At 40.1% G+C, this 26555-nt stretch overlaps 1 protein-coding gene across 8 annotated transcripts in view; it reads right to left on the reverse strand.

The window, feature by feature from the left end:
- The window catches only part of LOC106968428 (cytidine monophosphate-N-acetylneuraminic acid hydroxylase), a 140565-nt gene that overhangs the window by 71167 nt on the left and 42843 nt on the right, over nt 1–26555 (reverse strand). For 5 of the 8 annotated variants that reach the window (XM_053223217.1, XM_015064780.3, XM_015064779.3 and 2 more), the window contains exon 2: nt 25787–25834. In XM_053223217.1, coding sequence (XP_053079192.1) covers nt 25787–25797 — 11 coding nt within the window. In that variant the 5' untranslated portion in view covers nt 25798–25834. Of the gene's footprint in view, nt 1–25786; nt 26168–26555 lie in introns of those variants that run through there. The other 3 variants (XR_003414348.2, XM_053223216.1, XM_027040432.2) reach the window with 3 other exon arrangements.

The raw sequence follows: 26555 nt of genomic DNA on the forward strand, positions 1-26555 counted from the left end.
AATTCTAGGTCATTTCTGCATGATGTTGCCATCAACCTAAAGCATCTCTAAAATATAAAGTCTACGTAAAATAAAAAAGGGGTGCCTGGGTGGCTCAGTCAGTTAAGCGTCCGACTTCAGCTCAGGTCATGATCTTGCTGTTCGTGGGTTTGAGACCCGCTTCAGGCTCTGTGCTGACAGCTCAGAGCTTCCGATTCTGGGTCTGCCCCTCTCTCTGCCCCTCCCATGCTCATGCTCTGTCTCTCTCTCTCTGTCTCTCAATAATAAATTAATGTTAAAAATATTTTTTTAAATAAAAGAAATTAGCTATCAATGCAAAAAAAAAAAAAAGACATGGGTGAACCTTAAATACATATTATTGAGTAATTAACCCAGTCTGATTAGATGAAATACTATGATTCTACTTACATGGCATTCTGGAAAAGGCAAAACTACAGAGACAGTAGAAAGATCAGTGATAACCAGAGGTTCAGGAGTGGAGGAAGGGTTAAATAGATGAGGCACAGGAAATCTTTAGGGTGGCAAAACTAGTCTGTAGTATACTGCCATGGTGGGTATGACATTACACATTTGTCAAAACCCACAGCACTCTATAGAACAGAGTGAGCCTCAACATAGGCAAATTAAAAAAAAAAAAGGTTTAGAAGATTGAGGGATCCCAGGAAAGAATGTAGACTGACAAGAGAATGTACTACAAAGGTATGAAACAATCTGAAGTGGGCGAGGGGAAAGGTGCTGGCTCATAACCTATGGAAATGAATGGAGTCTGTAAGACTAAAGGCAAACGGAAGTGCGCGTAACTGTTATACTCTAGTTGACAATGCTGTTTTGCAGAGGGGTGTGTTTACCAATCGTGACACTTCTATACATGTGTGGCGTTGTAACTGCACAATTAAATAAATGGATGGCAACGCCAGGAGCCGGGTTTATCCTTGCTGGATAGGGACTCCACAGATAAGCAAGGGAAAGAGGCTAGAAGGGCTGGGGTGGCAATGGATCAGAGCTGGAGACATCTATGAACTCATGTTTAGTTTGGTGTAGATACAAATGGATACACATGGAAACATTGATGGAGACGTGTGTATATACTAATCAGGACGCACACATTTATGTCCTAGCTCAGTCAGCTGAGAGGAACGCGAAGCAACAATATCCCATGGCAACAAGAACACTGGCAGCCAGATCTGGGTGTCTAGTATCAGCCTCCAACAAAAGGAACCAGGGCTCCTTAGAGAGAAAGGGCTGATTCTAGGACTAGGAAAGGAAATGCACAAGGTAAGCCTGGGGCATCCTGTAGTGCCAGAAAATAAGAAAGGGCACATGCACACACGCACGCGCACACACACACACACACCAAAACAAAACAAAACAAAACAAAACACTCCGAACAACTATCTTGACCGGGTTATGTCGAAGAGACAAAGGTGAAAACTGAAAGACCTCCCAGTGGCCAAAGCTAGAACATACTGGAAAAAAACCAGAGTGGTACTAAATTATAACTCAGAGTGTAAAATACATATCCATGAGACCATACTGGTATAAATAAATGACCAATTAAATATGGGGGGAAAGAGACAAATCTCCTTGCAGAATAATTTCAAAGAATTTATATGTATACTCAGCCTGACTCAAGGAAGGGGGCATAAATTCTGACCCCTGAAATATGGGCCACACATAGTGACTTCCTTTCAAAGAGTGCATCATGGGAAGGAAGGAGAGAACAACTTCACAATGAGAAATGGGACAAACATGACCTCATCCAGGAGCTCAAGGTCAATATCAACACTGATAAATTATGTTGTTAGGTAACCTTGAGGTGATATAATGAAATGGCACTTTACCTCTGTAATCTTCCAACCCAAAACCCATAACCCTAGTCCAGTCTTGAGAAAAACATCAAACTCCAACAGAGAAGTGTCTACAAAATATTTGATCAGCAGTACTCCTTAAAATTATCAAGATCATCAAAAACAAGGAAAGGCTGAGAAACTGTCCCAGCCAAGAAATGCCCAGGAAGACATGATGACTAAATACAATGTGGTATCTGAGATGTGACCCTGGGACAGAAAAAGACATTAAGTAAAACCCAGGAGATGCAAATAAATGAGGAGCTTTGGTTAACAATAATGTATCAACAGTGGTTCATTAATTGTAACAAATATCTCATGTTAGCATAAATGTTAGTAATGGGGGAAAACTGGGTGTGATACTTATGAAAACTATCTGCTAGCCTCTCAATTTTTCTGTAAATTGTAATTGTAAATTTCCAAATAAAGTATATTTAAAAATAAATATTAAATTACCTCATTTTAAAATTTGTAATAGTTAATTTATTATAGAACCAAAAACATATAAAATTTTATGTTTTAAAGTATGGCCAGAGCAATATGGCAAAGAATAAAGGACATTCAAAATAGAAGAGTGACCAAGAAGAAAACACAGGCAGTGATCTCTTTGATATTGGCCTTAGCAACATTTTTCTAGATATGTCTCTTCAGGCAAAAGGAACTAAAGCAAAAAGAAGCTATTGGGACTACAGTAAAATAAGCTTTTGCACAGCCAAGGAAACCATCAACAAAATGGAAAGGCAACCTACAAAATAGAGGAAGATATTTGCAAATGATATACCCAACAGGCGTCAGTGTCCAAAATATAAAGAACTTCTACAACTCAACACTCAAAAAACCTCCAGTCTAATTTGAAAATGGGAAGAGAACTTGCATGGACATTTTTCCAAAGAAGATGTACAGATGGCCAAAAGATACATGAAAAGATGCTCAACATCACCAATCACCAGGGAAAAGTGAATCAAAACCACAGTGACCTATCCCCTTACACCTGTCACAATTGTTAATATCAAAAAGACGAATAATAACAAGTGTTGCCATTTGCAACGATGTGGGTGGAGCTAGAGCATATTATGCTGAGTGAAATACACCAGTTGGAGAAAGACAAATACCGTATGAGTTCACTCATATGTGGAATTTAAGAAACAAAACAGATGAACATATGAGGCGGGGGGGGGGGGGGGGGTGGGTGGGTAGAAAAAATAGAGGGAAACAAACCCTAAGAGACTCTTCACGATACAGAACAAACTGAGGGTTGACAGGGGTGGGGGGCGGGAGGGAATGGGCTAGGTGGGGGATGGGGATCAAGGAGGGCAGTTGTTGTGATGAGCACTGGGCATTGTATGTAAGTATTGAACCATGGAATTCTACTCCTGAAACCAATATTGTACTGTATGCTAACTAACTAGAATTGAAATAGAAATTTAAAAAGAAAAAAAATGAAATAACAAGTGTGGGGGAGGATGTGGACAAAAAAAGGAACACTCGTGCCCTTTTGGTGGGAATGTAAACTGGTGCAGACACTCTAGAAAACAGAAAATTAAAAATAGAAATACCGCACAATCCAGGAATTCTACTAATGGGTAGAATTACCCAAAGAAAATGAAAATACTACTTTTCAAGACGCATGCACCCCTGTTTATTACTGCTTTATTTACAATAGCCAGATAGGAAAGCACCCAAAGTGCCCACTGATAGATGAATGGATAAAGAAGATGTGGTGTGCACACGCGCGCGCGCACACACACACACACAGGAATATTACTCAGCCATGAAAAAGAAGGAGCTCTTGCCATATGTGACGACACTGAAGGACCTAGAGGGTATTATGCTAAGTAAAATATGTCAAAGAAAGACAAACACAATATGATTTCACTTGGAATCTAAAAAACAAAACAATCGAAAGCAGAAATAGACCCATAAATACAGAGAACAAACTGAGGGCTGCCAGAGAAAAGAGGTTGGGAAGGCGGTGGGCAAAATGGGTGAGAAGGAAGGGGAGATACAGGCTTCCAGTTATGGCATGAGTAAGTCCCAGGAATAAAAGACAAATGGCAGTGTAGTAGACTTGTGTGGCGACAGATGGCGGCTACACTTGTGGTGAGCACGGCATAACGTACAGAGACGTCGAATCACCATGCTGGTCACCTGAAACTAATGTACCACTGTGTGTCAGCTATCCTTCAGTTAAAACAGGTTTTTCAAGGATAATCCTTCTCCTCTGGTTTATTGGGAGGATTAAATGAAACAAGAGACGAGCACTCAGTGCTGCCTGATGGCATTTACAGGAAGGACCAAGAGTAGTCAAATCCGTAGACACGGACAGAAGAACGGTCTGCTGGGGCTGGGGGGAGACAGAATAGGGCGATACCATTTAATGGTATGGTTTCAACTTTGCAGGATGAAGAGAGTTCTGGAGATGGGTGGCAGTGATGGGTGCATGGCAATGTGAGTGTGCTTAATGCCAACCAACTGTATGCTGACATAGTTCAGATGGTATAGTTCGTGTTATACGTATTTTATCACAAATTTTCAAAGAAGCGCTTAGCGCACTGCCAGGCAATGTTTGTTGATCTAAAAAAAAAGGAGAAGCATGAGCTACTTACAGCAGTTATAGGAAAACAAAGCAGACATAGACAGAAAGCGGGAAGCAGGGCTAGGAAGGTGGAAACCGTGAGGGACAGGAGAGAAGTCCCAAGAAGAATGTCATACGAAGCAGGCTGCTTCTTCTGGTCACAACGAGTCATAGTTTTCTTTTTTCCTGGTGCCAAAGCCTGATGCTTTGGGGAGAGAATAAAATACTCATTTAATCCACTAAACACATAAAAGGCATTGTTATTATGGCAACTGTACGGGACATTTTCTATCTTCAAAGTGTTTTGTTGAATGACAGGAAATTGCCAAGAGTCGGCGGTTTTTGCAAAAATGGCAGTTTCAGACAGTTTGATCTATTATACAGAGCCACTGTTCCTACTCTTACCATTATATAACCTTCAAAAAAACATGAGGTCCTCCATTGGGATATCAGGGCATATTCTACATTCACAAAGAACTTTATGGTTTTCTAAGTCTTACTTAATCAGAATCTCACCAATCATCAACCTAAACCCTTGAGGAGAGTATTTTTACAAAAACAAATGGCTTTGGGGACACCTGGGTGGCTCAGTTGGTTAAGCATCCAAATCTCAACATTGGCTCAGATCATGAGTTCAAACCCCACATTGGGCTCTGTGCTGACAGCGTGGAGATTGCTTGGAATTCTGTCTTCCTCTCTCTCTCTCTCTCTCTCTCTCTCTCTCTGCCACTGCCCCAATCATGGTCTCTTTCTCTCAAAATAAACAAACATTAAAAAAATAAATGTTTGTTTTTACAAGAGAGTAATGATAAAATAGTAAATGATAATACAAAATAACATCAAAGATGCAAACCACACATTTAACAAACTGCATCATATATGTATAACCATATATAAAAAACCATTTGCCCAACAACCACAGAAGGCACATCTTTTCAAGGGCACACAACACATTTACAAAATTTGACCATGTATATTGATTGAGCCATAAAGCAAATCTTACCAAGTTTCAAGGAACTGAAATCATACAGTACATGTTATCTGACAATGCAATTAAGTTAGAAATAAAAAAAAATGTATACAATTTATATATTTAGGTAAAAAATAAATCATAATGGAAATTAAATAATATTTTATGTTGAATATGATGAGAATTGACATATCAAAATGTGTAGCAGGAAAGAAGGCAGTGCTTAGACAAAAGTATTTAGCCCGAGATATGAATATTTTAAAAAGGCTGAAAATAATGAGCTAAGCATCCTAGACCATTAAAGAACAATAAAATAATCCAAGAAAGTAGAAAGAATAGAAGAACAAATATTAATAAAATAGAAACTCTCCATGTATTATATAAGATCAACAAAGACAAAGGTACTTTTTTTGTTGTTGGTTTTTGTTTTAACTTAATTAATTAATTAATTAATTAATTAAATTTACATCCAAGTTGGTTAGCATAAAGTGCCATAATGACTTCAGGAGTAGATTCCAGTGATTCATCCCCTACATATAACACCCAGTGCTCATCCCAGCAAGTGTCTTCCTTAATACCCCTTACCCATTTAGCCCATCCCCTCTCCCACAACCCCTCCAGCAACCCTCAGTTTGTTCTCTATATTTAAGAGTCTCTTATGTTTTGTCTCCCTCCATTTTTATATTATTTTTGCTTCCCTTCCCTATGCTCATCTGTTTCGTATCTTAAATTCCTCATATGAGTGAAGTCATATACTTATCTTTCTCTGACTGATTTCGCTTAGCATAATACCCTCTAGTTCCATCCACATAGTTGCAAGTGGCAAGATTTTATTCTTTTCCATCGATGAATAATACTCCATTATATATATATACATATATATGTATGTATATATATACATATATGTACATACATATATACATACACACACACACACACACACACACACACACACACACATATACACACCACATCTTTTTCCATTCATCCATTGATGGACATCTGGGCTCTTTCCATACTTTGGCTATTAGCAACAGTGTTGCTATAAACATTGGGGTGCATGTGCCCCTTTGAAACAGCACACCTGTATCCCCTGGATTAATACTGAATAGTGCAATTTCTGGGTCATAGGGTAGTTCTATTTATAATTTTTGAAGAACCTCCATACTGTTTCCCAGAGTGGCTGCACCAGTTTGCATTCCCACCGACAGTGCAAGAGTTCCCCTTTCTCCACATCCTTGCCAACATTTGTTGTTGCCTGAGTTGTTAATTCTAGCCATTCTCACAGTCATGAGGGGATATCTCATTGTGGTTTGGACTTCTATTTCCCTGATGATGAGTGATGTTGAGCATCTTGTTATGTGTCGGTTGGCCATCTGGATGTCTTCTTTGGAGAAGTGTCTATGTCATTTGCCCATTTCTTCACTGGCTTATTTGTCTTTTGGGTGTTGACTTTGATAAGTTCTTTATAGATTTTGGATACTAACCCTGTATCTGATATGTCGTTTGCAAATATCTTCTCCCATTCCGTCGGTTGCCTTTCAGTTTTGCTGATTGTTTCCTTCGCTGTGCAGAAGCATTTTATTTTGATGAGGTCCCAATAGTTCATTTTTGCTTTTGTTTCTCTTGCCTCCAGAGACAGGTTGAGAAAGAAGTTGCTGTGGCCAAGGTCAAAGAAGTTTTTGCCTGCTTTCTCCTCTAGGATTTTGATGGCTTCCTGTCTTACATTTAGGTCTTTCATCCATTTTGAGTTTATTTTTGTGTATGATGTAAGAAAGTGGTCCAGGTTCATTTTTCTGTATGTCACTATCCAGTTTTCCCAGCACCATTTGCTGAAGAGACTGTCTATTTCATCGGATATTCTTTCCTGCTTTGTCCAAGATTAGTTGGCCATACACTTGTGGGTCCATTTTTGGGTTCTCTATTCTGTTCCACTGATCTGAGTGTCTGTTTTTGTGCCAGTACCATATTGTCTTGATGATTACAGCTTCGTAATACATCTTGAAGTCCAGGATCGTGATGCCTCTACCTTTGGTTTTCTTTTTCAGGGTTGCTTTGGCTTTTCAGGGTCTTTTGTGGTTTCATACAAATTTTAGGATTGTTTTTTTCTAGTTCTGTGAAGAATTCTGGTGTTATCTTGATAGGGGTTGCATTGAGTATACAAGATTGCTTTGGGTAGTATCGACATTTTAACAATATTTGTTCATCCAATCCATGAGCATGGAATATTTTTCCACTTTTCGTGTCTTCTTCAATTTCTTTCATAAGCTATACTATGGTATACTATGGTATACACTTGGTGTATAGGAATGCATCCGATTTCTGTGCGTTGGTTTCATATCCTGCAACTTTGCTGAATTCATGGATCAGTTCTAACAGGTTTTTGGTGGAATCTTTTGGGTTTTCCACATAGAGTACCATGTCGTCTATGAAGAGTGAAAGTTTGACTTACTCCTGGCCGATTTGGATGTCTTTTTTTCCTTTGTGTTGTCTGATTGCTAAGGCTAGGACTTCCGATACTATGTTGAGTAACAGTGGCAAGAGTGGACATCCCTGTCATGTTCCTGACCTTAGGAAAGCTCTCAGTTTTTCCCATTGAGGATGATATTAGTGGTGGGTCTTTCATACATGGCTTTTATGATCTTGAGGAATAATACTTCTTTCCCTACTTTCTTGATGGTTTTTATCAAGAAAGGATGCTATATTTTGTCAAATGCTTTCTCTGCATCTATTGAGAGGATCATGTGGTTCTTGCCCTTTCTTTTATTAACGTGATGTATCACATTGATTGTTTTGGGGATGTTTAACCAGCCCTGCATCCCAGGTATAAATCCCACTTGGTTGTGGTGAATTATTCTTTCATCATATTGCTGGATCTGGTTGACTAGTATCTTGTTGAGGATTTCTGCATCCATGTTCATCAGGGAAATTGGTCGAGAGTTTTCCTTTTTAGTGGGGTCTTTGATTTTGGAATCAAGGTAATGTTGGCCTTGTAGAATGAGTTTGGTGTCTTGTAAACAGCATACAGATGGATCTTGTTTTCTTATCCATTCTGTTACCTTCTGTCTTTTCATTGGAGCATTTAGTACATTGACATTTAGAGTGAGTACTGAAAGATATGAATTTATTGCCATTATGTTGCCTATAGAGTTGGAGTTTCTGTTGGTGTCCTCTGGTCCCTTCTAGTCTTTGTTGCTTATGGTCCTTTTTTTTTTGTTTCATCTTTCCTCCCCTCAGAGAATCCACCTTAAAATTTCTTGCAGGGTTAGTTTAGTGGTCACAAACTCCTTCAGTTTGGGGAAAACTTTTTCTCTCTCCTTCTATTTTGAATGACAGCCTTGCTGGATAAAGAATTCTTGGCTGCATAGTTTTCCAATTCAGCACATTGAATATATCCTGCCACTCCTTTCTGGCCTGCCCAGTTTCTGTGGATGGGTCTGCTGCAAACCTGATCTGTCTTCCCTTACAGGTTAAGGACTTTTTTTCCTCTTGCTGCTTTCACGATTCTTTCCTGAGTTTTGTGAATTTGACTATGATATGCCTTGTTGATGGTCGGTTTTTGTCAAATCTAATGGGAGTTCTCTGTGCTTCCTGGATTTTGATGTCTGTGTCTTTCCCCAGGTAAGGAAAGTTTTCTGGTATGATTTGCTCTCATAAACCTTCTACCCCTTTTTCTCTCGCTTCATCTTCTGGGACCTCTATGATTTGGATGTTATTCCTTTTAAATGAGTCACTGAGTTCTCTAATTCCTATATCGTGCTCTTTTGCCTTAGTTTCCCTCTTTTTTCTGCTTCATTGTCCTCCATAAGTTTGTCCTCTATATCGCTAATTCACTGCTCTGCATCATCCATCCTTGCTGCCGTGGCATCCATTTGAGATTGCATCTCAGTTATCGCATTTTTAATTTCATCCTGATTAGATTTTACTTCTTTTATCTCTGCAGAAAGGGATTCTATGTTTTTTTCAACCCCAGCTAGTAATCTTATTATCATGATTACTGAACTAAATGCTGGTTCAGACATCTTGTTTGTATCTGTGTTGATTAAGTCCCCAGCTGTCATTTCTTCCTGATGTTTCTTTGGGGATGAATTCCTTTGTTTCACCATTTTGATGGAAGAAAAAGAATTAATGAAATAAAAATAAATAAATAAAATTTAAAAATTAAAAACAAGACAAAAAATTCAAATAAAGGATGCTAGATCCTAGGTGTGTTGTGGTCTGGTTGTTGAAAGAAGCTTGATAGAATAGAGGAAAAAGGGAAGAAAAGAAAAAAAAAAGATAAAAAAAGGCAAATGTCTGAAAATTTTAGAATTCAATACAATAAAATAGAATAAACCGAAATGATGAAAGTAAAATAGAATTTTAAAAATTTACAAAAAAGTAAGAAATATAGTAAAAAAATAAAGAAAAATCTTTTTTATACAAATGAAAAATAAAAATAAATTTTTTCTCTTCCTGTATTCAAGAATCAGAACAGAAAAAGAAAAAAATTGAATAGATGGACCAATAAACAGAATGAAATACAATTGAAATTACATCGGTATCCCCTAGAAGTCAAGCTATGAAGCCCCTTATAGTCCGTAAACGAAGCAGGCAGAGAGACTTGTGGTGTTCCTCTAGAGCACAATTGACCCAGATGGACAGTGCTTGGTGTAACAGCTCCATTCTCCACTAGATGGCACTGCTTAGCTTACTTGGGTGGATTGTTGGCGGTGCATTAGGTGTGTTCGTGCATGTGCAGGAGGGATGAGAATGGCATCACCCAGCTACCCAGTCTCCAGTTTCAGAACTCTGTGCTTTCCCCGACTGGCAATCAAGCATCCCTCCTTTGTCTCCAGCTTCCGTCACTCCCAGCTTCTGCGCTGTTTGTGACCAAGCTGTCAGCCTGCCAGGCAGCACCTCCCTCCCGACTTTTATCTCAAATGGGTCTATGTTTCCAAACCCTTCACTTCTGAGGGCTGTGTAGCTTTGACTTGCTTAGACCCTCTCAGGAGGGGGGGGGGGGGTTCACTGAGCAATGGCCAGGTGCTGGCCCGCCCCCAGGAATGTTCACACGACCGTGCCTCTACTGATGCCCAGAGACCATGGCCAGGTACCAGCCACCCCAGAAAAAGTTCATGCAATCATATAGCAGCAGCCTTTCAGGGATTATGGAAAATCACGACACACATCTGGCACCAGGCTTCACACTTAATGACCTTGTTCCAGCACCAGCAAATGCTGTTGTTCTCCAGGGTCCACTGGGATCTTTGTCTGTGGGGAGAGGCCACACAGCCTCTACCCAATGTCCTCCCAGCAGTGAACTGCCTCTCCTCGTGTGTCCCAAGGACCCCCTGGATCCCACTCTCTTCCTGGGGATTCGCCCTTCCCACCAGAGCACCACCAGGTAACAAGCTGCTGAGTTTCAGACTCTGTGCTCCCCTGGTTTATAGAGTCTTAATGGAAGTTAAACCCTCTCCTTTCTTCCTTTCGTGTGCAGTCCTTTGCCGGTGTTTCTACTCTTTCTTTCTCTCCAGCTGCTTTTGGGGGGATTGTTTTCCCATACTCTCGCCCTGTCTCCATCCTCTCTCCACAAGCAAACACAGCTCCCTGCCCTCCGCGGCTTCTCTCTTCCCCAGTTCACCTCTCCACGCTGTGTACCTGCCGAGTTCTGTGGTTCAGGTTGTGCAGATTGTTGTGTTGATCCTCACATCAGTTTTCTAGATGTGCAGAATGGTTTATTGTTGACCTAGCTGCATTTCAGGCATGAGACAGGCAAAAAAAACTTCCATGCTGCTCCGCCATCTTGGCCCCTCCCTTAACAAAGGTATTTCTTTGATAAGACTAATAGAACTGACAAATTTCTAGTGTAATCTGTCAGAAAAATAAGAGAAAAATACAAATGCCAAGATTAGTACTGAAGAAGAATTACAGATTCTACAAGCATAAAAAAAACATTAAGTGGACATTATTAACTTTATTTCCATATTGTGAAAATTCAGATGACATGGATGAATTCCTAGAAAAATATATCAGAAGAATTTAAGAAGAAATAGCAAACGTGAATACTCTTCAACCACCAAAGATAATGGTTGGTGGTCTAAACTTTTCTCACAAGGAAAACTCCAGGCCCAGATGGCTTCACACAAGTTCTACTAAAGTCAATGGAGAAATCATTTTAAACTTACAAAAAATTTTCAGATAAATGAAATGGAATAATCCATTCCCCCAACTCATTGTGTAAGGCTACTTTAATCTTTCTTTTTGAAGTAATCTCTACACCCAATGTGGGTCTCAAACTCACAACCCCAAGATCAAGAGTTGCATGCTCTACTGACTGAGTCACTCAGGAGCCCACCCCGAGGCTACCTTAATCTTTGGGACGGTATGAGAAAGACTGAAGTTTTTTTTCATTAAAAAAAATTTTAATGTTTAGTTGTTTTTGAGAGAGACAGACAGAGTGTGAGCAGAGGAGGGGCAGAGAGAGAGAGGGAGACACGAACCTGAAGCAGGCTCCAGGCTCTTGAGCTGTCAGCACAGAGCCTGATGCAGAGCTCGAACTCATGAGCTGTGGGATCATGACCTGAGCCAAATTCTGACATTTAACCAAATGAGCCACCCAGGCATTTTTTAAAAGATTTTTAAAAAATGTTTATTTATTTTTGAGAAAGAGAGTGCGAGTGGAGGAGAAGCAGAGAGAGAGGAAGACAGGGAATCAGAAGCAGGCTCTGCGCTGTCAGTGCAAAGCCCAACATGGGGCTTGAACCCACAAACCATGACATCATGACCTGGGCTGAAGTCCGTTGCTCAACCAACTGAGCCACCCAAACACCCTGAGAAAGATTGTTTATAGGCCAATTTTACTAATGAACATAGATGGAAAAATCCTAATAAAAATATTCACAAACCCAAACCAGCAATATATAAAAAAGATAAAACATCATAATCAACTAGTCTTCATTCCAGAAATGCAAAGTCAATTTAACATTAAGAAAATTAAGATAACTCTCCACCAAGAGAGAATCAGTGAGAAAAATCGTATCATCACCTCAATAGACACAACAGTGTAAGAAAATTTCATCCGTTCATAACAAAAACTCATAGCAAAATAGGAAAAATTATCTCTCTTAGCTGAGAAAGAGTATGTAAACCAAACCAGCCAAAACAAACCAAAACAAAACCTACAGCAAATATCCATAATGGTGAAACACTGAACACTTTTCTTTGGTACTGGAAATAAGTTAAAGATGCCTCCAATTACACTTCTACTCAACACTGTACTGAAGGACCTCCCTAGGACACTGAGGCAAGAAAAGGAAATAAAAAGCATATAACAGCTGCAAAAAAAAAAAGAGAGAAAATGCTTTCATTCTTTGAAGGTACATTGTATATATAAAACATTCAAGAGAACACACAGATAAATTATAAGAATCTATGAAAGTTAAACAGAATTGCTGGATACCTAATCAATCATTTTAAAAGTCATTTATTCTCAGGGCACGGGGTGGCTCAGTCAGTTGAGTATCTGGCTCTTGACTTCACCTCAGGTCTTGATCTCACGGTTCGTGGGACTGAGACTTGAGTGGGGCTCTGTGCTGACAGCTCAGAGCCAGCCTAGGATTCTCGCTCTTCCTCTCTCTCTGCCCTCCCCACCCTCAAAATAATAAATAAACTTTTAAGAAAAGGCATTTATTCCCATACCAGCAAAAAAAAAAGAATATTGAAATTTTGTAAAGATAAAAACTTACAATTACATAACATACGAAATATCTAGGAATAAATCTAACAAAAGATGTGGTGATTATCTATGGGGAACATTACAGAACTCTATTGAGAGACATTAAGTAGATCCACAAGACAGTTAATATTTTGTTCCCTGGTCAGAAGCTGAATATTATAAAGATGTCAATGCACTCCAAATTAATTCATAGACATAATACAATCCAAATCAAATTCTCAATGTTCTTTCGGAGGGAGTTTGTTCTTGTTTTGTTTTGTTTACATCAAAAAAATGTATTCTAAAATTTATTTGGAATTACAAAAGGCCAAAAAGAGATAAAATATTCTTGAAGAGGAATAAGATAAGGGAAGATTTGTCCTAACAAATATCTAGACTTATTGCAAAGTCATAATTATTGTTATTATTTTTTTAGAGAGACAGCATGAGCGGGGGAGGGGCAGAGAGAGAGGGGGACAGAGGATCTGAAGCAGACTCTGAGCTGACAGCAGTGAGCCTGATGTGGGGTTCCAACTCAGAAACTGTGAGATCATGACCTGAGCCAAAGTCGGATGCTCAATGGACAGAGCCACCCAGGTGGCCTGCAAAGTTATAATTATTAAGACAGTGTGGTGTTGACTCAGTGACAGAAAAAATACATCAGTAAAAGGATAGTGGGCTGGAAACAAACAAACATATACAATAACACTTGAAAAGTGACATTGTATAGGTGCCTGGGTGGCTCAGTCAGTTAAGCATCTGACTCTTGATTTCGGCTCAGGTCATGATCTCATGGGTTCATGAGTTTGAGCCCCACATTGGGCTCTGCACTGCTTGGGATTTTCTCTCTCTGCTCCTCCACTGCTTGCTCTCTCTCTCAAAAATAAATAAATAAAACCTAAAAACAAAAAAAAAAAAGACATTGTAAATCAGTAGGGGAAGGACAAACTTTTCCATATGTGTTACTGGGATAATTTGGAGCCCATACTGTAAATATAAATTGACCTTCTGCCTATAGTATAGACAAAAATCAATTCCAAGTAGATTAAAGATGTATTTAAAAGGCAAACAATGTAAGTAAACACTTTTTTATGTTTTGAGTTCATTTTTGCAATGGATAATGAACCCAGTAACCTTAAAATAGCTGAGCAGTGCAACATAATTAACATGATAATTGCAGTAAAATTGTTGATATTAGTATGCAGGTCAGTAAAATTTGTAGGAAACAAAATTTTCTATTGGATTGTAGCCTTTTTTAACTTTATTTTTTAGTTTTTAAAATTTATATCCAAATTAGTTAGCATATAGTGAAGCAATGATTTCAGGAGATTTCATAATGCTCCTTACCCATTTAGCCCATCCCCCCTCCCACGATCCCTCCCGTAACCCTTAGTTTGTTCTCCATATTTATGAGTCTCTTCTGTTTTGTCCCCCCCCCCCGTTTTTATATTATTTTTGTTTCCCTTCCCTTATGTTCATCTGTTTTGTCTCTTAAAGTCCTCATAGGAGTGAAGTCATATGATTTTTGTCTTTCTCTAATTTTGCTTAGCATAATATCCTCCAGTTCCATCCACGTAGTTGCAAATGGCAAGATTTCATTCTTTATGATTGCCGAGTAATACTCCATTGTATATATATACCACATCTTCTTTATCCATTCATCCATCGATGGACATTTGGGCTCTTTCCATACTTTGGCTATTGTTGATAGTGCTGCCATAAACATGGGGGTGCATGTGTCCCTTCGAAACAGCACACCTGTATCCTGTGGATAAATGCCTAGTAGTGCAATTCCTGGGTCGTAGGGTAGTTCTATTTTTAGTTTTTTGAGGAACCTCCATACTCTTTTCCAGAGTGGCTGCACCAGCTTGCATTCCCACCAACAATGCAAAAGGGATCCTCTTTCTCCACATCCTCGCCAACATCTGTTGTTGCCTGATTTGTTAATGTTAGCCATTTTGACAGGTGTGAGGTGGTATCTCATTGTGGTTTTGATCTGTATTTCCCTGATGATGAGTGATGTTGAGCATTTTTTCATGTGTCAGTTGGCCATCTGGACGTCTTCTTTGGAGAAGTGTCTATTCATGTCTTTTGCCCATCTCTTCACTGGATTATTTGTTTTTTGGGTGTTGAGTTTAATAAGTCCTTTGTAGATTTTGGGTACTAACCCTTTATCTGATATGTTGTTTGCAAGTATCTTCTCCCATTCTGTCAGTTGCCTTTTAGTTTTGCAGATTGTAGCCTTGATTCTTACTATTTGGTTTAGACTAACGACTTGATTCCACACTGTTCAACCGGAAACAAAGCTTAGTGGGAGAGGAGAGCCAGAGAAGTGACAGGGAAGCTACAGATTACAACAGATTTGTGAACTTGGCCACACAGTGGTGGCAGGACCTAGCTGATACTGAGGTATATTTTAGCTCTATCCATGTCATTATGCTAAAGCAAAATGAGTTACTCAGAGAAAGACAAATACCATATGATTTCACTCGTGTGGAATTTAAGAAACGAAATAAACAAGCCTAAGTTAAAAAAGAGACAAACCAAGAAACAGACTCTTAAGCATAAAGAACACACTCACGGTGACCAGAGGGGAGGTGGGCAGGGGGAGGGAGGACATAGGTGATGGGGACTAAGGAGGGCACTTGTTGCGATGAGCACCAGATGTTGAATGGAATAGTTGAGTCACTGTATTGTACACCTGAAACTAACATTATACTGTATGTTAGCCAACTGGAATTTAAATTAAAACTTAAAAAAAAAACACCAAAGACATGTTTTAAACAACACTCATGTGTCAGAGCAAAAACTTCATGGACTGTATTTGTGACTAATTATATAAGAGGTTATTATAGTTTCTGTTCAGTGGAAAGGGCAAAATATTCCCACAAAGGGTTTTAATGTAGACTTTTTTTTTTTTTTGCACCCATGCTGTTGATTGTTAAAGTGTAAGAGTCTGATCATGGTGCTGAATAAACGTAAGTGTGTCTTTAAAAAAAAAAATAGGAGGGGGCACCTGGCTGGCTCAGTCAGTACAGCATGTGACTCTTGATTTCCACGTTGAGTTCGAGCCCCATGTTGGGTTGAGAGATTACTTAAAAATAAAATCTTAAAAAAAAAAAGGCAAGCAATAAAGTTTTTTGAAAGATAATATAGGAAAAAATTTTCATGATCTTGGGGTAGTGTGGATTTTTTTCAACAAAACACAAAAAGCACCACCCAAAAAGAAAATTAGTGGTATTTTATACTATATTAAAAATTAGGGGCGTGTGGGTGGCTCAGTCGGTCAGGCGTCCAACTCTTGATCTTGGCTCAGGTCATGATCTCACGGTTCATGAGTTTGAGCCTCGTGTCAGGCTCCGCGCTGTCAGTGCAGAGCCGGCTTGGGATTCTCCTCTCTCCCCTTCTCTCTTTACCCCTCTACCACTCATGCTGTCTCTGTCTCTCTCAAAATAAATAAATAAACTTAAAAAAATTTAAAACACAGAACATGCTTGTCCAAAGGCACCATAAATAATGAAAAGACAAACCATCAAATGGGATATATGTAATACCCTTATAACAAAGGCTTTCTTTGCAGAATATATAAGAACTTCTAGAGATCAGTAATAAAAAGACTGCAATATACAAGAAAAATGGACAAAGGTTTCAACAACACTTCACAAAAGAGAATATTCGGATGGTCAATAAACACAAAAAGAAGGCTCAACCTAGCAATTGGGGAAACGAAAATTAAAACTACACTAACATACCACTACACCCACCAGAATGACTAAAATTAAAACAACTGAAAATACCAAGTGTTTATGGGCAGTAATGGAAACTCTCATATTACTAATGGTTCAGTCACATTGGAAAACAGTGGCATTTGCTAATGAAATAGAAAATACACACACATTGTGACTTACCGGTCCTACTTCTAACTAAGTCTCTACATTAGAGGAATGTGTGCACATATTCTCCAAGATACATGTACAAGGATGTACATCACAGTATTCATAATTGCTTCAAAATGGAAACCCAAATGTTCGTCAAAAATAAAATGTTAATTACACATTTATGTATTACGTAAATAAATTATAATGGTACAATATCAGGCCATGGAAAATAAGACCAAGGGCAAATGAACCAAGTAAGACTACTTGTAAAAACATAACACCAGTATATTAAGGGACAACACACACACACACACACACACACACACACACACACACGTGTACGCAAATATATACAATGTGACTTCATTCAAATAACATTCCCAGACAGAGGCACCTAGATGGCTCAGCCGTTGAGCATCTGACTCTTGATTCCTGCTCAGGTCACCATCCCAGGGTCTTGAGATCAAGCCCCACGTCAGGTTCCATGCTGAGCATGGAGCCCACTTAAGAGTCTGTCTGTCTGTCTGTCTCTCTCTCTCTGCCCCTCTACCCCACTCATGTGCTCTCTCTCAAATTAAAAATATTTTTAAAAATTAACATTCCCAAATAGGCAACTAAAATATACTGTTTAGGAAAGTGAGAAAGATATTTGAGAAGTAGAGTACTCCATGCCTTTGGTGGGGAGAGAACTAAAATCAGAAAGAAGACATGCTCTGCAGCTAAAACAGGACATAAAGGGAAATTTATTCTTTAGAAAAGAGGAAATCATAAATCAATAACCAAAACCTTCAACTCTAGATCCAGAAAAAGGAGAGCAAGCTAAACCCAAGGCAAAGAGAAGAAAGAAAAGAATAACCATTACATTAGAAACTCAATGAGGCAGAACACAAAACACTAGAGGAATCAAAAGATTCCAAAAGAAATTTGGATTCCAAATTTCAAATTTCAAAAGATTCCAAAAGAAAAGATTCCAAAAGATGGTTCTTTGAAAAGATCATCAAATTGACAAACCTTTAGGCAGACGGACCAAGAGAAAGAGAGAAAACATCTGTCATAAGAATCAGGAATGAAAAAAGAGACATTATCATCAATCCTACACATATTAAGAGGATTGTAAGGTGATACTTTAAACAACTACATGCCAACAAATACGGTAACAGAGGTGATGTGGACCAATTCCTGGAGGAACATGAATTGCCAAAAGTGATTCATGAAGAAACAGAAAACCTGAATAGGCCTGTGACAGGTAAAGAGATTGAATTAGTAATTACAATTAATACTTCCACAAGGAAAGCCCAGATGGCTTCATTGATGAATTCTACTGAATATTTCGAGAAAAACTAATTATCAATCCTTCATAAACAGTTACACACCAACTGGGTTTTATCATAGAATACAAGATTGATTTAACATTAAAAATCAATTAATATACTATATACCATATTGATAAAGAGATAAAAACCACATGGTCATCTCAAAAGTTACACAAAGAGCATTTGACAAAAATCCAACATCTCTTGATAATGAAAACAAATCAAAAACAAAAAACTAAGAACAGATGGGAATGTCTTCAATCTAATCTGCAGAAAACCCAAGCTAACATTATACTTGATGAAAGACTGGTTGCTTTCCCCTAAGATCAGGAGCAAGACAAGGATGTCTTTTCTTACCACTTCTGTTCAACACTATATTGGAGGCTCTCCTCAGGCAAATTAAGCTAAATAAAGACATACAAGCCATCAAAATTGGAAAGGAAAAGTAAAACTATGTGCAGAAAACATGACCTTCTATATAGAAAATCCAAAGAGATTTACTAAAAAGTTCCCAGAGTTAACAGACAGGTTCGGCGAAGGTACAGATACAAGAATAATAACAAAAGTCAATTGTGTTTCTATATGCTAGCAACAAACCAAAGAAGAAATTATAAAAATAATTCCATTCAGAATACCATCAAAAAGAAGAAAACACCTAGGAATAAATTCAACAAAAGAAGTGCAAGACTTGTACGCCAAAAACTACAACACGTTGAAGGAAAATAAAGCTCTAAATAAAGAGAAAGACATCCCATGTTAATGGATCAGAATACTTAAAATGTTAAGATGGAAATTCCCCCTAAATTGATCTACGGGTTTAATGCAACCCCTATCCAAAACTCAGAAACTGACGAGCTGATTCTAAAATCTTCACGGAATTGCAAAAGACCCAGAATAGTCGAAGCGATTTTTAAAAGAACCAAGTTGGAGGACTCACATTTCCCAATTTCAAATTTACTGCAAATCTACAGCATCAAGACAGTGTGGTGCTGACATAAGGATAGACACAGATACCAATGGAAGAGAACTGAGAGTCCAGAAATAAATCTGTGTGTGTGTGTGTGTGTGTGTGTGACCAGCTGATTTTCAACAAAGGCACCAAGATCGTAAGAGTTGAAAGGATAGTATTTTTAACAAAATGCTGGCGGGACAACTGAATAGCCACGTCCGAAAGGATGAAACCGTACCCCTGTCCCACACCACATAAAAAAAGCAACTCAAAGTGAATCACAGACCTAAAAGTACTGCTTGAAACTATACAACTTTTAGAAGCCAACTGTAGGGAGTGAGTTGGAGGATTGGAGGGCTGATGAAAGAAAAAGACACGATACAGACACAAGATGGCAGTAATGTGCGCATGCCTTGTGTGGGAGACACAGAGGGTAGGTTGAGGGAGAGGCTTATCACACCATGCCAGGGACTGTCCATTGTTCAGCAGGGCCACCGACCTCAGGGGAAATTCCAAGGGAGAGAGGCCGATGTGTCTACGTGGTGTCAGCTTGGCCACACAGTAGAGCACTTGTGTCAGAGAGTTCAAAGGGTCACCGAGCTTGGGATCTTTACAGCACCGCGGCTTACTCTGTCTACGGCTAACAAATGTTGTCAGCTTCACAAGGTAGGCAAAGCAGTCTTTACAGGACTAAATTCTGCTCATTTGGGCGATGCTTAAAACCACTGAATGTACAAGAATTTGAGTTTAGCACCACCAGCTTTTCAGCTAATGGGTCTCTGCTTGCTTTTGAAAAATAAACCACCGGGGTGCCTGGGTGGCTCAGTCGGTTAAGCGTCCGACTTCAGCTCATGTCACGGTGTCGCGGTTCACAAGTTTGAGCCCCGTGTCAGGCTCCGGGCTGACAGCTCGGAGCCTGGAGCCTGCTTCGGATTCCGTGTCTCCCTCTCTCTCTGTCCCTCCCCCACTTGTACTCTGTCTCTCTCAAAAATAAACAGACATTTAAAAATGTTTTTAAAAACACTAAAAAATTAAATACAAATAAATTGCCTAGAGAAGAATATAACAGGGCCATCTTGGGCTCACTTACACTTTAAAAAAGTAATAAATCTTTGTGACTTTAGATCGGACCATGATTTCTTAGATACCACACCAAGTGAAAAAAAAAGGCAAAGTTGGGGCGCCTGAGTGGCTCAGTCAGTTGAGCATCCAACGCTTGATTTCAGCTCAGCTCATGATCGCAGGGTTGTGGGAATAAGCCCTAAGTTAGACGCTGCACTGAGTGCGGCACCTGCTTACGATTCTCTCTCTCCTTCTGCCCCTCCCCCGCTTGCAAGAGCATGCAAGTTCTCTCTCTCTCTCTCTCTCTCTAAAGTACAAAGGAAAAAAGACAAACTTGATAAATTTGGCCATTAAAATAAAAAAACTCTCACACTTCAAATGATACCATCAGGAAAGTGAAAAGACAACACGCAAATGTTTGCAAATTGAATACCCGATAAAAATTTCGTATCAAGAATGTATATACAAAAACTCTTAAAACTCACTAACAAAGCAAATAACCCAATTAAAAAACAAAGGATTTGAATACAATTTCTCCAAAAAAGATACATGAATGGCCAGTAACACACATGAACAGGAGCTTAATGTCATTAGTTGAGAGAGAGACTCAAATCAAAACCACAAGGAGATACCACTTCACATCCATTAGGATGGCTATTATAATAAATACAAATAATAACAGGCTTTGGTGAGGATGTTGACAAATGGGAACCTACATGCACTTGCTGGTGGGACTTCTGGAAACAATTTGGCAGGTTCTCAATGTGTTAAACGCGGAGTTTCTGTATGATGGAGCAATTCCACTCCTAGGTCTCTACCCCAAAGCACTGGAAACATACGTCCACACAAGAATTTGTACACGCACGTTCATTTGGCAATTATGAAAACAACCTGAATGGCCATCAATTGATTCGTGGGTGAACATAACACGCATGTCTACACGACTGAATACTATTTGGCAATAAAAAGGAAGGATGTACCAATGCGAGCTACAACATAGATGAACCTCAAAATACCGAGCTAAGTGAAGGAAGCCATAAAATGCCACATATTGTAGAATCTCATTTATATAAAATGCCCAGAGTTGGCAGATCTATAGAAACAGAAAGGAGCGTAGTGGTTGCCAAGGGTGAGAGTGGAGACGTGGCTGGGGAATACGGAATGACCGGTGATGGGCATGAGGTATCTTTCTGGGGTGACAGGAAGAGTCTAAAATCATTGTGACGATAGCTGCATACCTCTGTAAATACACCAAAGACTATTGACTGAGACACTTAAATCAGATCAGTTTTACAGCATTGAAATCCTATGTCAAAAAAGCTATTTTCAAAAAAGGGAAAGGGGGCACGTGAGAGACTTCTGGCGTGCTAGTAGGTATTGCTACAGTTACTGACTTGGGTTAAACTGGTATTTATAGGTGTTAAACTTTGTGTTTTATGAACTTCTCTGTATACACCTTATAACGCACAACAAAAATAGTGGGGAAATTCGTATCTTAAGTATGGCTTTTCAACAAAATAAGTCAGTCAGAGAAAGACAAATACCATATGATTTCACTCGTATGTGGAATTTAAGAAACAAGACAGATGAACATATGGGGGGGGCGGTTAGAGAGGGGAAACAAACCATGAGAGACTCTTAAATACAGAACAAACCGAGGGTTGATGGGGGTGGGGTGGGGGGAGTGGATTAAAGGGGTGATGGGCATTAAGGAGGGCACTTGTTGGGATGAGCACTGGGTGTTATATGTAAGTGATGAATCACAGGATTCTACTCCTGAAACCAATCTTGCGTTGTATGCTAACTAACCAGAATTTAAATAAAAACTTGGAAAGAAAAATACACACATACATAAAGAAGGCTTTTCAAAGCATATGCACTCCTCACTTACTCTGAAATATAACTGTAAACAAAGACCGCCCTTCCAGGAGGGAGCAGACCACCTCTGACACCAGGTAAAACAATGCACAAGGTCAAACACCAATGCATTTGCCTTAGTTCCCCAAACTGTCTCCGGATTGTCTTCTAGAGACAAGAACTGGAGGGGGTTTGAGTTATTTTTAAAAAATTTTTAAGTATATTTATTTATTTTTGTGAGAGAGAGAGAAAGTAAATGGGAGAGGGGCAGAGAAAGAGGGGGAGAGAGAGAATCCCAAGCAGGCTCCACACTGTCGGTCACAGTCTCTAACTTGAGGCTCGATCCCACAAACCGTCAGATCATGACCTGAGCTGAAATCAAGAGTCAGATGCTTAATTGACTGAGCCATCCCAGGAAGCCCAAAGTTTTTTTTTAATTGTGTTTCTTTTAAGTAATCTCTAAGCCCAACACGGGGCTCAAACTCATGACTGTGAGATCAAGAGTCACATGCTCTAACCAACCGAGCCAGCCAGCCACCCCATTTGAGTTATATTTTAATGATAAGTGCTTCCTGTGTGTGATGCATGAGTAATAATGATGAGAGTAATAATTGAGCCTCACCTACAGGACAAAATACTAAAGAAAAAGAGAAAAACACGTTCCTCCAGGACATCTTTCCACTGTCAATTTCCTATCTTTATCACCGACGTTTTACACCTTTTCCTTTGGAAATAAAGCTTAAAATAAAAATAAAATAGGGGCATCTGGGTGGCTCAGTCGGTTGGGCATCCGGCTCTGGCTCAGGTCATGATCTCGTGGTTCGTGAGTTTGAGCCCTGTGTCGGGCTCTGGGCTGACAGCTCGGAGCCTGGAGCCTGCTTCGGATTCTGTGTCTCCCTCTCTCTCTGCCCCTCCCCTGCTCATGCTCTGTCTCTCCCTCTCTCTCAAAATAAAACAAAATAATAAAATGACGTAAAAAATAAAAAAAAAATAGACCTGGGTTGGGTCTATTTTTGAAACGGACTCACAGAAATTTGCAAAAATAGTCGCAGGTCCTGTGTCTCCTTCAACTAACTTCTACTAGTGACATCTTAGATGACTGTTATTACCGTGTTATAACACCCAAACCAGGAAACTGACGTCGCTACAATACTGTCGGGTACACACTTTATCCCGTAGTCACCAGTTATACATGCACCCATTTTCACCCATTTTCATGCACATGTGTGGGTGTGTGTGTGGCTGGGCGGGTGTGTGTGTGTTCTATGAGATTTTAGCCCATGTATAGACGTGTATAGCTACCACTCAATCAAGATAACGTAACTCTTCCATTGTCACCAAGGACCTTGCTCGGTGAACTCCCAAGGAACTCCCCTTTATATGGCACCCCCACTGTGCCTATCCTCTGGCAGCCACTGATTTATTTGTTCTCTACCCTTACTGCCATTTTGCAAGTGACACATAAATGGAATCATACAGCATTAGATTGACTTTTCAACTGTCGAGATCTCGCTCATTAAAGGAAAAACAATGTCTCAGCCCCACATAGTCTCCAGCTAGTTGTTCCCTCAGAGTCCGACATGCTTTCGGGGATTGCTGTTTCTATACACCTAACGGCTCACTGGTTCTATCCTACATTTCTGCTCACACTTTCTGTTTCCACTGTTGACTCATCCTTCCGCGACCCGGTCATTAAATGTTGCAGGTACTCAAGGCTCTGTTCTACATTTTCTTCTTTTGACATTTCTTCCTAAGGGATCTCATCCATACCCACGGCCCCAGAACACTCATGACTCAAACTCACACACACACACACACACACACACACACACACACACACACTGGAGCCACAAAGCCATTGCTGTAAATGAACTGCCTTTTGGACATAGCCTTCAGAATATCTTAAACACACTTGAAACTTAGCATGTCCAAAATTCAACTTGGCACATCTCACCCTCCCAAACCTTCATACGTCCACCATGACCCTGTTAGCGGACACCCCCTTTCCTCTCGCCATCACATATTCAATTCAAGTCCATCCATTTTACCCAGAAAGTGGATTTTCACGACCATCCTCCTCTCCCACCTCACCCAAACTACCATTATCTCTCTTCTGGACCACTGTCAGAGTCCCTAACCGATCACCCTGCCGTCACTAAGTCACTCTTTCCACTATGGCCAGAATAACATTTAAGATGGACATTTTAAGATAATCTCATCCTGCCAGTCCTTCTCTTGCCTCTCAAATATCCATCAATCTCCTGCCATTGTTTCCAGAAGAGAAAGTACCTAATATGGCCTGGACCACAGTGACCCCTAATCACTTCCTCCAGCTCGTTTTTATCTAAGCTGTTTCTCCTAACAACACCTGGCCTTTTTTCATTTCCTCAAAGTACAACCCTGTACCCAGAATATATCGCTTTGATCCCTTCTCACGTATTTTACTCTCCTACCCTTTAGACCTCAGCTCAATCATCTCCACTGGGAAACCTTCCCTGAGTCTCCAGAGAAGGTCGACTCCTGCTATAACAGTCTCACAGCACCGTGTTCCTTTCTTTCATGTGAGATACTAAACCTATAATCGCATGTTTAATTATGAGACTGATTAATTACCTGTACCCCCTAAAAAACTGAAACCACACAGGGAAGGAACCGTGTGTGTGTAAGTTTGCTGCTGCACCCCCAAGAACCTAGCACACGAGGATCCCAATTAATATTTACCGAAAGAAGATATGGACATTGCACCTAACGACCCACCACAGCGATTCTTACAAAACCTTTTACACGAACCTGGGATTTAAACATGCGAGCATTCCTAGAATATCTTTAGAACAGCTGCATGTTTGCTTGAGAACTAGGCATGTACCCAAATGGTACACTGACATGTTTAAAATGAAATGTCCTACAGACAGTATCCCCAACATGACTAGGCAGCAGTCCACAAGTTTATTTGTACTGCACGTGACCTTCCCCCCCAGAAACAATTTGCGAATGGTGAGTAAGCTCCAACCCAGCCCTCAAAATCTTACCTATCTCCCGATGGAGTCACCATCTTACTGTAAGAACTTTAAGGCTGACTGCACTTCTGAGCCAAGAATTCAGGGAACCTCTCAGTCCAGAGCACCCCTCAACTCCAAGCCCTTCAGGGCTTGAACCCCCATGGGCTCCTTCAGCCCTGACCCTTTAGTCTTTCTCGTGGCCCTAAAGCTTTTTGAGCCCTAAGCAAAGCAGGAGGCAATGTATACACAGAAGCAAGTTCCAAAATCAAGAAGATTTGCTGGCAGCCAGAGACAATAGTAATGGAAATCTGCAGAAAAGAAGAGGTCACGAGTGAAGGGCTGGGCACAGTGGACATGGCATGGGAGAGAGAGAGCTCCGGCAGGGAGGATTTCAGGACAGCCAGGGTATGCAGGAGGCAAGCTCAGAACCCAAATAACTGACTGAGTTGTGACTCCCATGCTCCTAAAATGGGACATATATCCCCAAATCATCTTAGCTTCACGAGATCCTCCCTATCCTCCACCAAGAGTTTTCAGTTCCCTTGTACCTTTTCATCGGAAGCAATAAATACAAGTTAGCAAACATATCAATCCCAAATTCGGTAGGAAGAAAAAAAAACAAGTAAACTAGAAACCATACCTTTGTTCCATTCCAGGTAGGAAGGGGTCAAACAGCACAAAACAGCTCCTTAGAGAAAGCAGAAACAGAAGGAGACTGAAATCTTCTTTTAAATGATGTTTACAACTTCTAGGATGACTCCAGCCTGCAAATTTCAATTTGCGTGGTAACGAATTTGATTTGATTTCTTTGAAGCCAGAAAACCTTTTCAAAAGCAATTGTGAGAGCACAGGGGGTGAGGGGACTTGTGGAGGCACAGACATTCAGCCAGCTGATGTGAGTTTCTGTTGTCTTCAGATACCTGCCAACCTTCACTCACCCATATGGCTCCACCCATTACAGCCTGGCAAGTGGAGGGTGATTTTAGATAAACTTCTAATTCCCTGTCAGCACCAGAGCTTGGGATGTGTATGGGTGTGTGTGGGTGTGTGGGTAGGGAGTGTTATGGGTGTGTGGGAGTGGTGGTGGGTACATACAGGGGGTAGAGATGTGTGGGTGTGTGACAATGTGCATGTGTGTGTGTGTGTGTATGTATGTGTGTGTGTGTGTGTGTGTGTGTGTGTGTGTGTGCAGGCACATGAATGAGGTGACAGAGGAGAAATTATTAACTCTCTGTTAATTCTGCCTCTTCGAGTCAGCTCGTCACCTACACACATATACCCCATATTTAATGCACTTACAATAACTGCTTTCCTAGCGAACAAAGGGTATCTGCAGACTATTTTCCATCGAGGTGTAGAGTTTAGCTCTGGCCCCAGGTCGTCCCTGATTCCTACACCCCTCTGACTGC

Source organism: Acinonyx jubatus, chromosome B2 (genome assembly GCF_027475565.1).
Source record: "Acinonyx jubatus isolate Ajub_Pintada_27869175 chromosome B2, VMU_Ajub_asm_v1.0, whole genome shotgun sequence".
NCBI lineage: Eukaryota > Metazoa > Chordata > Mammalia > Carnivora > Felidae > Acinonyx > Acinonyx jubatus.